This window comes from Pteropus alecto, unplaced genomic scaffold, assembly GCF_000325575.1.
Source record: "Pteropus alecto unplaced genomic scaffold, ASM32557v1 scaffold152, whole genome shotgun sequence".
Classification (NCBI taxonomy): Eukaryota; Metazoa; Chordata; class Mammalia; order Chiroptera; family Pteropodidae; genus Pteropus; species Pteropus alecto.
The window spans coordinates 1022842-1038725 of record NW_006432227.1 but is presented as its reverse complement, the minus strand read 5'-3'; the positions used below and the strand labels follow the sequence as shown (position 1 = coordinate 1038725).

Genomic DNA, 15884 nt, shown 5'->3' with positions numbered 1-15884 from the left:
TTTTAGAAAGGCTGAACCACTTACTATTATGCTGCTAAAAGTTAAAGATATTACCTCATTTCCATTCTCCAGCGTTCTTCTTCTTCTCGTCTTCGCCAATACTCCTCTTTTTGCATTTGTTTCCTCATTTTTTCTTCTTGAATCTTTCTTGCTCGAATACTGGGCTTTACTTCCACTTGCAAATCTGGATTGACTTTTTTCTGTTGACAAGACATTTAAAAAACTAGTACTCCTGCCAACAATCTACACATTTTTAAAATCATACAATCACGGACACGGTTCCTTAGTGTAGCGGTTAGCACATCTGCTTTACACGCAGAAGGTCCTGGGTTCGTGCCCCAGTGGAGCCACAGTCCATGATCTACAGTCATGCCACCCCGAACAAGCCCAATGTCTGATCTCAGAAGCTAAGCAGGGTTGAGCCTGGTTAGTATTTGGATGGGAGAACATCTAAGAAGACCAGGTGCTATAGATATAAATAATAATAAACAAAACAAAACCCCAAAAAACAAAACTGACAAAATAAAATCATACAATCATGCATTTCTTTTATCATAGAGGCTTTTAGTTGCAAATTTCCTATTATATAAGAGTAAAATCAGTATGTAAGTTGAATCAGAGAGAAATTCAGAATACATTAATAAACATCCTTTTCTCCCTCCTATCCCCCAAATTCTTAATTTTCCAAGTTTAAAATTAAATACTTAGCATGGAGAAAGTATATAACATTGGCCGACAGAAGAGATCCTCAGGGGACTAATGGATACTTAATTTTCCTGTATTTTTTTTTTGTAAACAGATGATTCTAAATGAGATTTAAAAGTTTCTTTTCATAGAAAGGTACTGCCCTTTAACAGACTCAATTTTTATGAACTCTGAGTTTATAAAAGAAAACACGAATCTGGTGCATTAGTCCAGCCTTATTAACACAATATTTAGATTTAACTGAACACTTGAAGTGTTTTCAATGAAGAATTCTTCATCTCGAAATTCATTTTAGTGGGAATTCTACCAAGATAAAGTAGGTGAATGGAGACTTTACATTTCTTTACATGATTATTTGATCTAAGGAATGTTACAGTTTTATTTTGCTACAGTCACTGAAAATGATGAAATATGGTTATAGTCTTAAGTACGACAAACTAATCAGCAAAAACCAAGCACCTGAATCTAAGCAAGACATGACATGTTCATCGTAGAGTGGGAGTTCACGGATTCAGTGAGTTATGTTTAGATGCTTTGTTTTGCATCTAGAATGTTCCAAGTTGTTTTAAAAAAAAGAAGATAGTTGAAATTTTTACTCACTTTATATTGAAGTCTGTGTCTTCGCCCTTTTAAGTGCATCTCTTTAGCATTGGGATCATTAAAGCTGCACTCACATAATTTACAATGGAATCGAATTACTTTTCCTTCATCATTTCGTACCTTGGTGTGGAAAAAAAATCCAAGAATAATTGGAATGTTATGAGTTGATAAAGTATCATTTACAGAAACAAACTGCTAGAATTTTTAACTGTTGTGTGCAAGATGTGTTAGCATGTATTTGCTTTTGTAATTAACTTTAATTTTAATACTTCTGTCTATATGTAAACATTTAAATGCAATTAGATACCTTAAATTCTCTAACAAATAGTTACTGAATACTAGGTAACGTTGTTGGAGATGAAGATAAAGATAATTAGATTTTATATATCTAACTAAAGAAAACCCATGGCAATTTTTTTTCTAACTGCACAATCATGAAAGCAAGTTTAGACTCGAATGTTATTAAGAAGTCTATGAAATATATTAAGTTCAAATTGTACAAGCTTTAAAGAATGGCTCTGAATGCAAAAATCTGAGGTTTAGGATTATTTAATTAACCAATATCATTGGAGATTAAGGTGTTCTGGCTGTGTACATTTCTTAGATAACCTAATCTTGATCTTTTAAGAACTATAATTTTAAATTAAAATTGTATGTGAACTATTTATAAACTACATAACCCAGTTTTCCACCTTGTAAATAAAGAACATGACCTAATAAAACAGGAATTGTTTTCGAATCAGCTTAAGAAACCAAATAAAAACAATCTTTTAAATCAGCAACCTTAATTTTACACATGAAATTGATTGGTCAGAAAGAGAAATATGGCTATCAAAATTTTTGCTGCTCACAATTTTACTTTCTATGTTCAGGATAGTTGAAAGATACAGGAATGACTACCAAATAAATGGAAAATTACTTTACACCAGTGATGATGTTAACACGGAGATAAGTTAAAAAAAAATTGTGGTATCACTTAGGCAAACTTAAAGAGCATGCTTTTTAAAAACCCTTAAAGCAATCCCTTTGATTTTCCTTCATAAGTAAACTAAATCTAAAATATAATTGAATACAATTTAATCTTACATGTAAAGCATGCTTACAACAAAGTGGCACTTTTACTCTTTAACCTCACGGCAACGGTATTATCAAATCAATACCTCTTCCACGTAGTCATGGCCCACTGGTTGCACATCACTCTGCAAAGCAGCAAGAGATGCAGGTGTGACTGGTTCTGACACTGTGTCTGACTTTACTTCTGGAATCTGTACAGAAGTGACAGGAGTGCTTTTAACACATTCGGTTCCTTTTAAATCTTCTGTTTTATTTCCTGTTGATTGCAGCTTATTACCACCTAGAAAAGCATTAAAAATTATAGCAATTTTCACTTTCTTTTTGTATAAGTGTATAACCTATAGACCACATGGCTTTTTAATCTTATTAACGAATAGATCTTTCCTTTCTCTACCATCCTACACCCAATGATCCTCTCCATCACCACATGCCTCTCTTAACAAGTGAACAGCAAGTACCTGAAAAGGTAGGGTCTAAGTGTAATTCGTTTGTATTCCTAGTTCTTTCAATTCCAAAGAACTGTCCTACATTCTGGTAATATAATAAAACAGTGTAGCTGCCTTTGAGGTGCCAACAAGTAATTATAATACAATGTAATAAGCAATGTAATAAGTATGAACAGAATATTATGGAAATGTAAAGCAAAGGAGTCACTACCCTTTAACCTGATCTGATTAGGAAAGGCTTTACTAAGGGTATGACCCTTGAGTTGGGCTTTGAAAAAAGAGTAATGAATTGAACTGGCCAAGCAGAGAGAGACTGCTGTCTAAACACAAAGAATAGTATGTACAAAAAAGAACAACAACATGCAGTTAAGAAGACTATAGTAAATTCAGGGAGACCCAGTAATTCAGTATGATTTATGAGGTGATGACATATGAGGCAGAGGGCAGATTGTGAAGAGCTTGGATGACATAACTAAGGAACAAAGAGTTTTTTCCTATATGCACAGGGAAGGCCACTGAATATTTTTAAAATCAGGACACTAACCCAATTTGATACTTATTTTCACAAAATGACTGACGAGTGTTGAGACTGGATGCAATGAGAGACAAAGCTCTGAGGAAGAGACTATGAAGGCCTAACAAGGCAGTGGCTATGAAGAAATTTTTTTGTTGGTAAAAATATTGTAGTGATAGAAACAAAAGGACTAGGTAGACAACTGGAGGCAATAAAAAGGAAGAAGTAGTGCCACAGTGAAGTTTCCCAAGTGAGAAAGCAGCAATTTAATGAGATTATTTCATGGTACTCTTGTTATGAGATACTGAGTTAGAATGAAACACTGGTAGGCATCCACAAAGCTGGACAGATAATGATGAGGGAATACCTAAAATGTGGCTCTAGAACATGAAGGCAAGTGATCCAATAAAGATAACCTGAGAAAGGGGTGGGTAGACAGGTAATAGAGACATTTCTCAAGCTTTAAGGTATAAGAGTCAATTGTGTCAAATGTTAGAGACCAACAGGATGAAACTGAAAACTGGCCACTAGATTTGGCAATTAGGTCTTTAATGACTCTTGAAAGCAGTTTCAGAAAAGGGTAAGAGGAAATACTATAACAGACTGAGAACTAAATAGGAAGTATAGAGACAGAGAAAGTAAGAACTAGGTGAGAAGCTTGAGAGGATAACAGCAATGGAAAAGGGTCTTTTTTAAATTGAAGACTATGAAGACAAAGGTATACCTTCATGACTGAAGGGAAGAAGGAAGAAACGACTAGAGGATTAAAAATTCAAAAAAAATTACAGATGTGTGATTTGACAAGGTCCCAGAGAAGAAAGGAGATAGGTACAAGAGCACAAGCAGAAGGGTTAGTCCTGGACTGGAAGAGAACTATCACTTTCTGGAGTTAGGAGGAACATAAAGAATCTTTAGTACTTGCCCACAAAGTTTATTTTGGGTGTAGATGTCTTCTTAGCAGCCATATTTGTAGGCACTGCTGATACTTTAGTGTTAGATGTGCTATTAAGAGACGAGTTTCCTGGAGTTGTAAGACCTTTCACTGAAGATGTTGCAATCGATGAAGTGTTCACAGTACAATTGCTTGCTGCAATGCTGGAAGGAGAGGCAGTCGGTTTTGAAGCAGACACAGCTGTTGAAGAAGTAGCTTGACTAACGACGTTTGGTTCTGTTGAAGGAATGGGTTTACCAAGTTTTGTGTGTAATTTAACCACCTACAAAATAAAAGCACATTCATCTGTCAGGAAACTCGAGTATAGATTTTTAAGTTTGTCTAAAAGACATTGTTGTATTTTTCCTTTCCCATATTTTCACACACAAAACTCATTACTCTCAAAAGAATCTCTGTGAAGCATACACACATGCGTGCGCGCGCGCGCGCTCTCTCTCTCTCTCTCTCCACCTAATACTAGGTGAGGAAACTAAGGCAGAGAAAGATGAAATGACTTGGCCACATGTATACTAACCTAAACTTAAACATGACAAAAGGAGGAAAATAATCATACAACAAATTTCCAATTGGTGGAATAAATGATGTAGTTCAATTTAAAGAAAGGTCTCTAGTCTTTCCCTCTTTTAAGCAATGACTATTTAATGTCACTTTTACGTATATTACCATATAAATAAGGCTTATAATTCACTCAAAATTTTGAAGTTTTGGAGCCACTTTTACTTAATACCTCTCCACACAGACGTCGCTGCTCCAACTAAAAAAGTAAAAGAAAACAAAGTAAGACATAAGGGTGCGTGGGAAAAAAAACACCTACTTTCTGATGCTTCGCACCACGAATGTGGGCAGCATATGCATCTGCTCCTGTACAAGACACATCGCAGAGCTCACAACGGAGCTGATTTTGAGTCCCACGAGTAGAGTTGCTGCTGCTGCTGGTATTTTGTGAGGCTTTCAATGCGGCTTCTTTTTTTTTATGTTTCTGTCCTTCTAAATGTTCTTTGTAAGTCTGTTTCAAACAAAAGAATTAATTTTGTTTTATTCATTTTCTATTTACATTTGAAATTATTCAACTCTCAAATCTCTAATACTCATTTAAAAATGAGCACTAAACAATTTAAAAAGCAACTAACTAAACAAAAGCATGTGGGACTCCCTACATATGTGACATATCTGTGGTTCTCTTTACCCTGTTTACCAAGAATACATTTGTCTAACACTCTGACTTATAGTGGACTTTCATATATAGCCCTAATATCAATAAAGTAACTGCTTTTGGTTTCAAAAGTTTGCATCTTTACTGCTTATGTATGTTGGATAGAGAAAAAGACACAGTGATCATGCCATAAGGGAATTACTTAATTATAGGACTAAGATGACGGGGGAAAATATATCTATAGCACAAGAAGAGAAAAAAAATTACTGTATAATAACAAGACTCTTCACAAATAAGTATGTTTATTCATAAAACTGACTTTTCTAACTCAGAATGCACTCCACATTGAATTTCTTGCCACCCTAAACAAGTATCTATTTAAAAAATACTAGCCAAAATTATACATAATTGCAAGGAAAAATACTGTAATACTAGTCAATAAAAAAGTGAAATTATATACTCAAACAAGAAAAATCCTTTCTAGAAATGATATTATGCACGAATAAGGAAAATTGCTCCGCTTTTTAAACAAAGAGGGAGACCTAAGACCCATTTGGTTCTTCTCTCCTTTTCTGTGGCAGCCCGAAGCAGCTCCGTGAAGCACTTTAAGCCTCAATTATTTAGGACAAGTCCCAATTATAAAAGTGAGGAAACAAAAGCCCAAAGAAGTTAAGGTCTTTGACTTGCCCAAGGGCCTTTACCCTGTTTACCAAGAATACATTTGTCTAACACTCTGACTTACAATGGACTTTCATATATAGCCTTAATACCAATAAAGTAACTGGACTAGAACCATGACACCCTTAAATCTGAACTGAAGTACTCTCTCTCCTTACATTTACACCTAGACTCTTAATTCACAATCTCAATGATATTTTTCTCTAAGGCTCACTAACCCCTTAAGGCACTGCCTCTGACTTGCAGAAGTTCCCCTGGCCTGTTCTTGTGTAACCATCCAGACACCCCAAATCAATGGTCAGCCTTATACACCTACTCATTCTAAATGCTGCTATTAACCTATCACCCTAGAGCAATGTTCTACCCTTCTAAATGAGTACCATATATTCAATAAATCTCTAGGTTATATTTGCCACTTACAGCACCATCCTCTCTAAACGGCCATCAGGAGAACAGGATATACTCCTCAAATACTAAGACCAACATCCTTGTTCCCTTTTATGTTTAATTCCAGTCACTATAAATATTCCCCCCTCCCTCCTCCTCCAGTCATGTAATGACAATGGAACTACTTCCTATCACACTCAAAATAGGGACAAAAAAAGTTTTATGTAACTAACTACATACAATAATTTTATGTAATTCAGGGAATGCTGGTTAACTAAAAACACCCCCAAAATTCAGTATTAAAAAGTAGAACTAATTTAGCAAATTAAAAAGAATATACACATATGGGGCAGGGGTGGAAGACAGATAAAAACTGGAAGAAACTACTACAGAGTCGAAATCTGGTCTTTTCAAATAATATGCCTTTTATTTGCCAAACTGCTTATCAAATTTTTATATAAAAACTAGATGCTCTTAAAAAAAGAAATAACAAAGCTGGGAAGAGAGTTGAACTCATTATAATAAACAGACTTGTGCCTAAATCACTTATTTTAAGGTGTAGCAACTAAGAAAAAAGAAAAAAGAAAAAAAAGAACAAAGATTCTACATGCTCAAGTTGATATTTTTGAAAAAGACACTTCCCTATGCCTTTCTTGCTCCCCAAATTCCTATTCTCTCATGGAGATTATAAAGAAATAAGTAACATTCTATAAAGCATATACAAAAGCCAGTCTCACTGGAAATGTTATTCCAAAAATTGATTTAAAAAAACCCCTTAAGAATTTTTTAAATTCCAGAAAGACAATGCCTTCTCCTATTCATGTTCCAAAATATAATACATCTGACAAAGTCCTCTTATCATTAATGTAAGTGTGTAAACTGAATTATCTCTCTGTGATCATCCTTTTTCAGCTGTAAAATTCTATTCATACCCCCAAAATGGACCTTGAAAAAAAGAGCTAAGGAAATCAATAAACTGTCTTAAGTTGAAGAATTTTGTATAAAAGCTTTACAAAGCAAGTTGTGGGTGATAAAAAAGAAATAAAAATTCAATCTTTTCCCCAAATCCCAATTAATTTGAATATAAAATCTTTAAGCTAAATTTGTTTTATCTGAAGAGCAAAGTATCATTCCTGAAAAAAAAAAGCTCAATTCGCCCATTTTTCATTTATATTCATAATCACTTTTACAGTTTCCTCTTAACAGAATTCTTATCTTTTTAAAAATAGCCATTTAGCAAAATATGTATATGTTATAGCTAAAAGGTAACAGGAAAGAAAATGTAAAACTTTGCAGGCACAAGACTTAGAATATCAACCATACTTAACTATCAAAGTTAACCACTGAAGACTCGTGGTAAAACATACAACATAAGTACCTGTGGTCCAGCACAGCTGATCTTACAAACATCACAATAGTGAATCTGGGGTGGTTTGGGAGGCTGTTTTGGTTTCAGTTGTTTATTTTGGAATGGTGCTTTTTTAGTAAAGGTGGTCCCTGTCCAGGCAGCTGTTGCAGCAGCAGCAGCAGCTGCTGCTGCTGCCTGCTTCTGTTGCTGCTGCTGCTGTTGGTAGTAGGAGGATGCAGCTGAATACACTGCTGCTTCATAACCTGAATAAGATGTACCTTATAAATAAAATCAAACAAAGATTATGTTAAAAAGGCCAAGTTAAATGCTGTAAATTTAAATTCAATAAATTCTGCTAAAAAAAGGTAGGTTTATACATGCATATTTACAAATAATGTGTATCTTACAAAACCCAGAAAACATATTATTTATTTTCCTTTTATACAAGTCAACAAGTATTTTATTTAACATATGCCAGGTGGTATGGAGGTATAAAGAAACTATAAGATTTAGTCCTTGTCTTCAAGAAGCTTATAGTTCATTTGGAAGGATGTAATAGAATATTTGGTAAATTTATGTGGCTACAGAACCTGTTAATATTTCCCCAAACAGAATTCCTCTAAGTACAATTGTGAAGTGTTGGACTTGAGGAAGGGTCTGAACTGGGATACTAGATAGAAAAAAATAAGAAACTCACGAAATTGAAATTTCACATGCTTAGTGGCTAAGAGGATAAAAGATACGAAAGAAGAGGAAAACACACAAAAATGACACCAAGATTTAGAATTCCAGAGAGTGACTGATGGGTTGTGCATCTGAAAAAAACAAGGAGCTGGTAGAAGCTGGTTTGGAGAGGCAAAGTGAATAAAGCTTAGCAGAAGTCCATAATATGGAGCTGGGGTTCAGATGAATATATAGGACAACAGATAAAAGGTTTTGGAATTAAGAACCAAATACACCGGGTTTCAGTTTCCAGAAGATGAAAAAGCACTATATTTTCTGGTTAAATGTATGGATTCTATCCATTTCCATTGTTTAAAGTCTCTAATGAACAAGCACATTAAGCTAGGTATTAACATAATATGTACATGTTGTTTATGTCCAGTGATTTATAGGCTTAGAGATCTAGAAAAGTTTTAAATTTGACAAAGTAGTTGATTTTATTTATGAGTATAACTCGAAACTGGAAAACTTTACCCTTTCCAAACTAAGGTTTCTAGAAATTTCATGGACTCTCTATCATGTTCTAGTAAGATTTCTTTTTTCCCTGAAGTGGAAATGAGTGAGCAAAGAGTCATGCTAAGGTTCAAGAGAGATTCCTGGTTGCCAGGAGAGCAAAGAAGAACTAGTTAAGGAAAACTAAACTTTAGTCTCTCGAGTGTAGACTGCTATATTGAAAAGTAAAGACTTATGACCCACTGACTTCAATGCATCCACACACAGAAGAAAGAAAACATGAATTGTAAAGGTGAGAGTTAAGAGCATGTGAAATCACAATTGTAGGCATCTGAAACTAAACATATCCAGGAGAGAAACTGAGCAACTTCCACAAAAAGCTTTCCTAGACTTTTACGGCAGGTTATTAAATTATGTAAATTCTTATGAAGATACAAAGAAAGTATGGTAAGAAAACATCTAAAAATCAAAGTAGGAAGAAGTAGATAAACATTCCAATAATAAATATATGTTCAGAGAAAAGACAATTAGGAAACAACTGATATAAGTAGTTAAAAGAAAAACTATAGATCAATAAACTGTTTATTGATCAATTCTATCAATGTCCTCTATTATTGAAGAATGTGATAAAAGAACCAAGTCAAGCTCACAGCCAAATGCTTTCAAATTTATAGACAGAAACATGTATGGTTTAAATTTTGCTCTTAAAACACCATAAAGTTGTCTAATTAAAATAATAAAGCTATTTTTATATCATTACCATTTAGGACCATGAGTTTTATATGAAATCTTTAAAACAAACATTTTCTGAATGACTAGTTGTTATGTACAGAAACTAAAAATGACACTTAAATATATCAAGAAAATAAAAGTAGAATAAGACCAAAAGCATTCTACAATGCTGGATGACCAGAAATTTTCATTTTTTTTTTTTTTTAAATGAGAATCTATAATATGGGAGGCAGTATTCCAAACACAGTGAAGTCTCAGAACAAAGCTTTAGGGCAGGTATTACAAACCTTACTTTACAGATAAGAAAACTGAGGCTAAGAGATTGTGAAGTCCTTTAAACAGTGAGTTATTTAAACCACAAAAATCACCAGGTTAAGCTTAATATTGACAAAATAATCTCCTCCATTTGCACACAGTCTAATAAAACCAGTAAAAAAGCAAATTTAATTACAGCTTACTACTTAGTTTTTTAAATGTCAAAGCATGCACTGAAAGGTGGGCTAAAGATTTAAAGAACATGTTTAAATCTATTACTACGAGCAAACAAACATACATTTGTAAAAGCATTATGGGAAAACGTATATACGATTGTGTATCTAATTTAAGTATAAAAGCTCGATTTTTGAACGCTAAAACAGTTTTGCTTAAAAGTACTTCTATTAAAAATGTTTCTCAATTATTAGTAAGGTACATAATTTTAACAGTAGAAATATAATTTTTAATTGTACATTATCAGAAATAAAAATGTCACTTCAGTAGTAAATTCATCATGCTACAAGTCACTGTTTAGTAGGTACCAATATTCTAGAACTCATTTTAATGATAAAAATAGCTGATCTAAGTTGTAGCTGATATAAAACTGCAGAGAACTCAGAGGCCCTAAATATGATCTCTCAATGGTAATTTCACACAGTGTATCACATATTCTTTAAAAAGTGCATACTCTTTGACCTAACAGTTCCAGATATAGGAATTTATCCTAGTGAAAAAAATTGGCAAATATACAAATCTTTACGTACAAGAATTACTTTACCCAGTGTTGTTTCTAGTTTTTCCCTAATATGAAATGTGTCCCCAAACAGAAATTTGAAAATATATTACATCCATACAATAAAATATTATACAGCCATTAAAAATATGTATATTGAAACAGAGATCTTGGTTTATAAATACTACTACCATGTATGAAACCAAAGATCTTTTGTAAGATGGCTAACTGTGAAGCTAGGGCAGGAAAATATCTAAGCATATCTGTAATATCTTAAATGTGCTAGAAAGGAAAGAAGTGTTCAAAGGATTAATGACACCAAGGCCAAGACTCAGGAGCTGGTTTGAAAAGGATCCCAATGGCCAAATTTGGGACAATGTGTACCTCAAAAAGTAAAAAAGGGAGAGTAATGAATCATACTACATTGAATAAAAAAGAACAAGTCCAGTAATACCAATGGGGTGGCGGGGGGAGGAAACGGACACTCTTCTTGAGAAAAATGCCTAAGAATCAACATAAAAGGATTCTGCAAACTTCACTTTAAAACTTGATTCCGTTAAGAGATTTTCAAAGGATCTAACATTATAGAGTCAAAGTCAATCTGTGGGTAACAAGCTCACAAATTACTTGGTTAATTACAAAGGGAAGAGGCTATCTTTATAAGGAAGAGGTCTGGTAGTCACCACTTTAACCAGTAATTATACTTGAAATCATCAATAAGGAATAAACTGACATTATTTCTTATGTGCTCCTGATATCATAAAAAGAAAAGTTCACATAGTTTTATTGACTAAAAAGCTACCATAATCTTAGCATGTAAAGAAATCAGATAAATCCAGATTGTGGGATATTCTACAATTGGCCTGAACTCTTAAAAAATGTCAAGGTCATGAGAAGATTAAAAAAAGGGGGGGATCATTCTATATTAAAGGAAACTGAAACCAACAAGACATGACAACCAAACACAATCAGTGATCCCTAATTGGATCCTGAATTTAAAATAAAGCACAAACACACAGAAAGCCTAGCCACAAAAGACACTTGTGGAAAATTGGAGAAATTTATTAGATAATATTCATGTTTGATTCCTTTTTATAATATTTGCATTGTGGCTATGTAAAAGAATGCCCTTAGGAAATAATGCTGAAAAATTCTGGGCCAAAAAACCCACCATGTCATCTGCAACTTTTGTGTATTGTTGACCCATTTGAAAATACGTTTTAAGAGGAGAAAGCAAATGCAACGAAATATTCATAACTGGTGAATCTAAGTACTGCTATATGGCATTTGTATTATTTTTTCAACTATTCTGTAGAATTAAAATTTTCTATAATAAAAAGTTGGAGGAAAACAAAGGAATGATAGCTCTTTATTTAGTGACATGAAAGGACATTCACAGTAAGAATAAAATAGTTTACATGATATCATGTATCAGGTAAATTCGTTTTTGTAAAGAAACCATAATTCCATGGAAAAATGTATAGAAAGACATGCACTAAAATGTTAACACAGCAGTTAGGGTCTAGGGGTAGATGTCCAGTGATTTAACATTTTTCTCTGTATTTTCTAGTTTTAAAATAGGAATGTACTATTTACGTAATAAAGCAGTACATAAAGGAAGGGATACTATTGTACTCCTTATTTGGAAGCTAATGTGGACATTTAGAAAAAATGCATTCCACTCAGATTTCATTAAAATAATTCCATTACAATTATAACTGGTTAATCGGATAAAGAGAGGCAGAAATGCTGTATCTGGGCAATTCTGAACGACAGATCTAGGAATAATATCTCTTCACTCCAATTCATTTCCATGTGGTTGTCACAGTTAACTTACAAATCTGTTCCCATTGCTCCCTGTCTTTAAGATCTCTCGGTACTCCTTCTGCCTACATGATAAAGACAGACAGCATAGCGGAGCCTGTAAGGTTTTTTTTCACACTGATATTTCCTGCCTCATCTGATATTTATTCCATACATCCTATATTCTAGACACAATGAACTCTTGTTTCCAAACACACCATGCCTGCCTAATTCACCACTGTATCCCTACCACTCACCCAGCATAGCATCTGGTACAGGGTAAGGGATAAAAAAAATCTTGAGAAATTAAAAAATATTTTTAAATTCAGTAGCTGGGCTTCTAACACCCAAGCTACAACTAAGTATATCAAGGGGTTAAGAACTGAAATTGACCATGTCACCTTAAATCCTTCATGTAACAAGATAAGGTATTAAGAAATAAGTAAAATGTAAAACAACAAACCACAAAGTAGTACAAGACTAAGTATCTACAAAAAAATAAAAATATGATCATTTAAGAAAAATAAAACTACTCTATCCCTCTCAGCTGTGTTATATAACCATTATCTTATAGATGTTTACAAATGCTACCTGATATTTTCAAGACTACTTATTCCTGATAATAAATATGAAGAAATAGCTCTTTGAGGGCTAAAATAAACAATATAATTCATCAATGGTATTCCCCTGTTAACTTTGAGTTTTCAGATTCATTTGGAAAAGTCAGAAAAGAAACAGAATACCAGTAGAATACTAAGTGTTATTTTCTCTAATTGTAATGCTAAGCCCAAGACTCATGACTAGCTTTCAAATGCCCAAAGAGCATTTCATGTTCTGCAAAACTCCTAAAAAAAAAAACCCCAAACCACACAACTTAGGAGTATGATCCATTTGTCACATTGGGCACATATATTTATTTAAGGTCTATCAATTAATTCAATTCTTGCTACTGGGAGTAAGATTATTCTACAGAAAATCAAGATAGTTTCTAGTAAGTTCTTTTTAATTTCTTCATTCATTTAAACACTGTTTATCTGTCTTACCAGAATAAGTAACTGCCGTGGTACTGTAAGTAGCACTCTGGGTATAGGATGGCACCACAGTAGCTGCAGCTGCTACTGGCTGTACGGTGGAAGATACAGGATAAATGGAGAAAGTAGTGGTAGCTGGACTTGGTGTGGCTGGTTTTATGGCTGTCACTTGTCGAGTTTGCTGGGCTTGTGTATACTGAGTTGCACCTTGGCTATAACCTGCTTTGGGGGCTAAATTGGGAAAGAGACAACAGAAAATTAGAAGAATGAACCATTTACAGTACTCACTTCACTGCGGTGGTATGGAACCAAGCCCACAATATCTCCAAGGTGTAACTATTAGGCCAATATCCTGGATAACTAGAAAAAATAGGTGTAAACATTAACTGTAAATCTGATGCTAGTAATTTCTTCTTGGCAAAAGGGGTAAAATTCTTATTACCAAATGAACAAAATGTAACATTTATAGAAATTATTTTACTGTCCCATCCCAGATGCTTTCCACATTATTTCCAAAATGGTATTTTGTAAATATTTACAACTAAAATACCAGTACTACTTTAAAATGGTATTAACAAACAAAGTTTTTGGAAAAGGAGTGTGTGTATGTCTATTAGGCTAGTCAAGCTACTTGACAGTTATCCTTAATGTTGGAAACTGAAGAGAGAGTGCCTTGAAGCATGTACTTCAATTCACAGTAAAAATTTCAATGTTTCATTATATGGAACTTGTTCATATACCCGTAATCTCATTTTACTGGTTTATCCATAGTGAACTTCAATATGATTACAACTTACAAGGTGCTACGGACTTAATTCTTCAAATATCAATAACTTGAGTGCAGCTCTTCTTAAAGGGCTACCTAAAAGTTCTGCAAAACTTTCTGCTGCCTTTGACCACATTCAAAACAAATGTGTACTTTAAAAATCTTATGAGCCTTATTATCAATCACTAATCATCAATCACTGAGAAAGGTCCAAATATCAGGGGGCAAACTCATTTTATGCTTAATTAAGGTAGCTTAAATAAACAGCACTTAAGAGTTTATAAAACTATGAAATCTGACCCACACAATACAGAGATGAGGACATTTTTAAAAAAGGAACTAATGTCCAAGAGCTAAATGACTTACCAAGTCACAGTCAATTTCAGAACTTAGACTAAATCAAGGTCATCCGACTCTTACATAATTCAGTACTTTTAAGACAATGTAACTTAATTAACTAGCAAGTTCACCAGAGATTGCTGCACTCACAAATCATTAGAGAGTAGACTATAAGAAAAGTGAGGGTCATTATAATTCAAAATATTTTTAAACCACTTTTAAAAAATGCATAAAATCTTAGAAGTACCCGAGAGAGTTCTGGGTCAACTAACTCACAAATAAGAGAACAGAGATGAAAAGAGGTAAAAATCACTTGCCCGCATTAATGGTAAAGCCAATACTAGAAGCCAATTCTACTCTTTCCTAATCCAAGGCTCTACTCACACTTTTGATGGTTCTTCAAAAATAATTAAAATAAAGGAGCTGCCAACTTTTCAAAACCCAGAGAACTTTGTTTTAAAAATTCTCAATTAAATCTCCATGAAAAAAAATCCATACTTTAAAGATTACAAATGTAATATGTAGGATTGTGTGAAAACAAAACACTTCCTGCATTTAAATGAACTATAATATCAGTGGCTGGTTACAGAACCAACTGTCATTACAGATCAGAGGAAGATGATCGAAAAATATGGGCCTACAAAGGGTCTCCACTGGTGACAGAGGCAGTCAGCAGTTATGTTCTGGGAATTTCTGGAAAAGATACGAAGGCAGCCAAAAGTTATCACAACTTCTTTTGTACAGCTTATTTCAACAGGGAGAAACTATAAGCTAAAGACCCAAAATGAATACACTTCTAAGAGAGAAGAGCATGTTTATGAATTGTTTCCATGGTCTTCTCTTTGGGACTCAAACGCATTCTAGCAGAGGAAGAAAAGGACATGGCTAGAACCTGCCTCTCAAAGTAATATAACACAATGTTTAGATGGACTCAAAAACATTATCTTTATTTAAAAACACCATGAATAATATATTTCAATAGTATACAATGAAACTGTGTATATTTAACAAAACCCACCTGTCTGATAGTAGGTTTCAGCAACAGAAGGCTGAGGCTGGGCAGCAGCAGCTACAGCAGCAGCAGTTGCTGTTGGCTGTTGGTAGTACTGCTTACTATCATAAGCTACAGCAGGAGCTGTGGATCTTACATATGAGTACGAGTCCTAAGGAAAGAGAATGAAAGAAAATCTTG

At 33.9% G+C, this 15884-nt stretch overlaps 1 protein-coding gene across 2 annotated transcripts in view; it reads right to left on the bottom strand.

The window, feature by feature from the left end:
• Positions 1-15884, bottom strand: part of ZFR (zinc finger RNA binding protein) — a 67235-nt gene that overhangs the window by 30918 nt on the left and 20433 nt on the right. For both annotated transcript variants that reach the window (XM_006907109.3, XM_015585730.2), the window contains exons 4-11: positions 15711-15855; positions 13600-13818; positions 7888-8135; positions 5106-5297; positions 4262-4553; positions 2466-2659; positions 1306-1425; positions 55-200 (exon numbers count right to left, since the gene is read on the bottom strand). In XM_006907109.3, the coding sequence (XP_006907171.1) occupies positions 55-200; positions 1306-1425; positions 2466-2659; positions 4262-4553; positions 5106-5297; positions 7888-8135; positions 13600-13818; positions 15711-15855 (1556 nt within the window). The remainder of the gene's footprint in view (positions 1-54; positions 201-1305; positions 1426-2465; positions 2660-4261; positions 4554-5105; positions 5298-7887; positions 8136-13599; positions 13819-15710; positions 15856-15884) is intronic.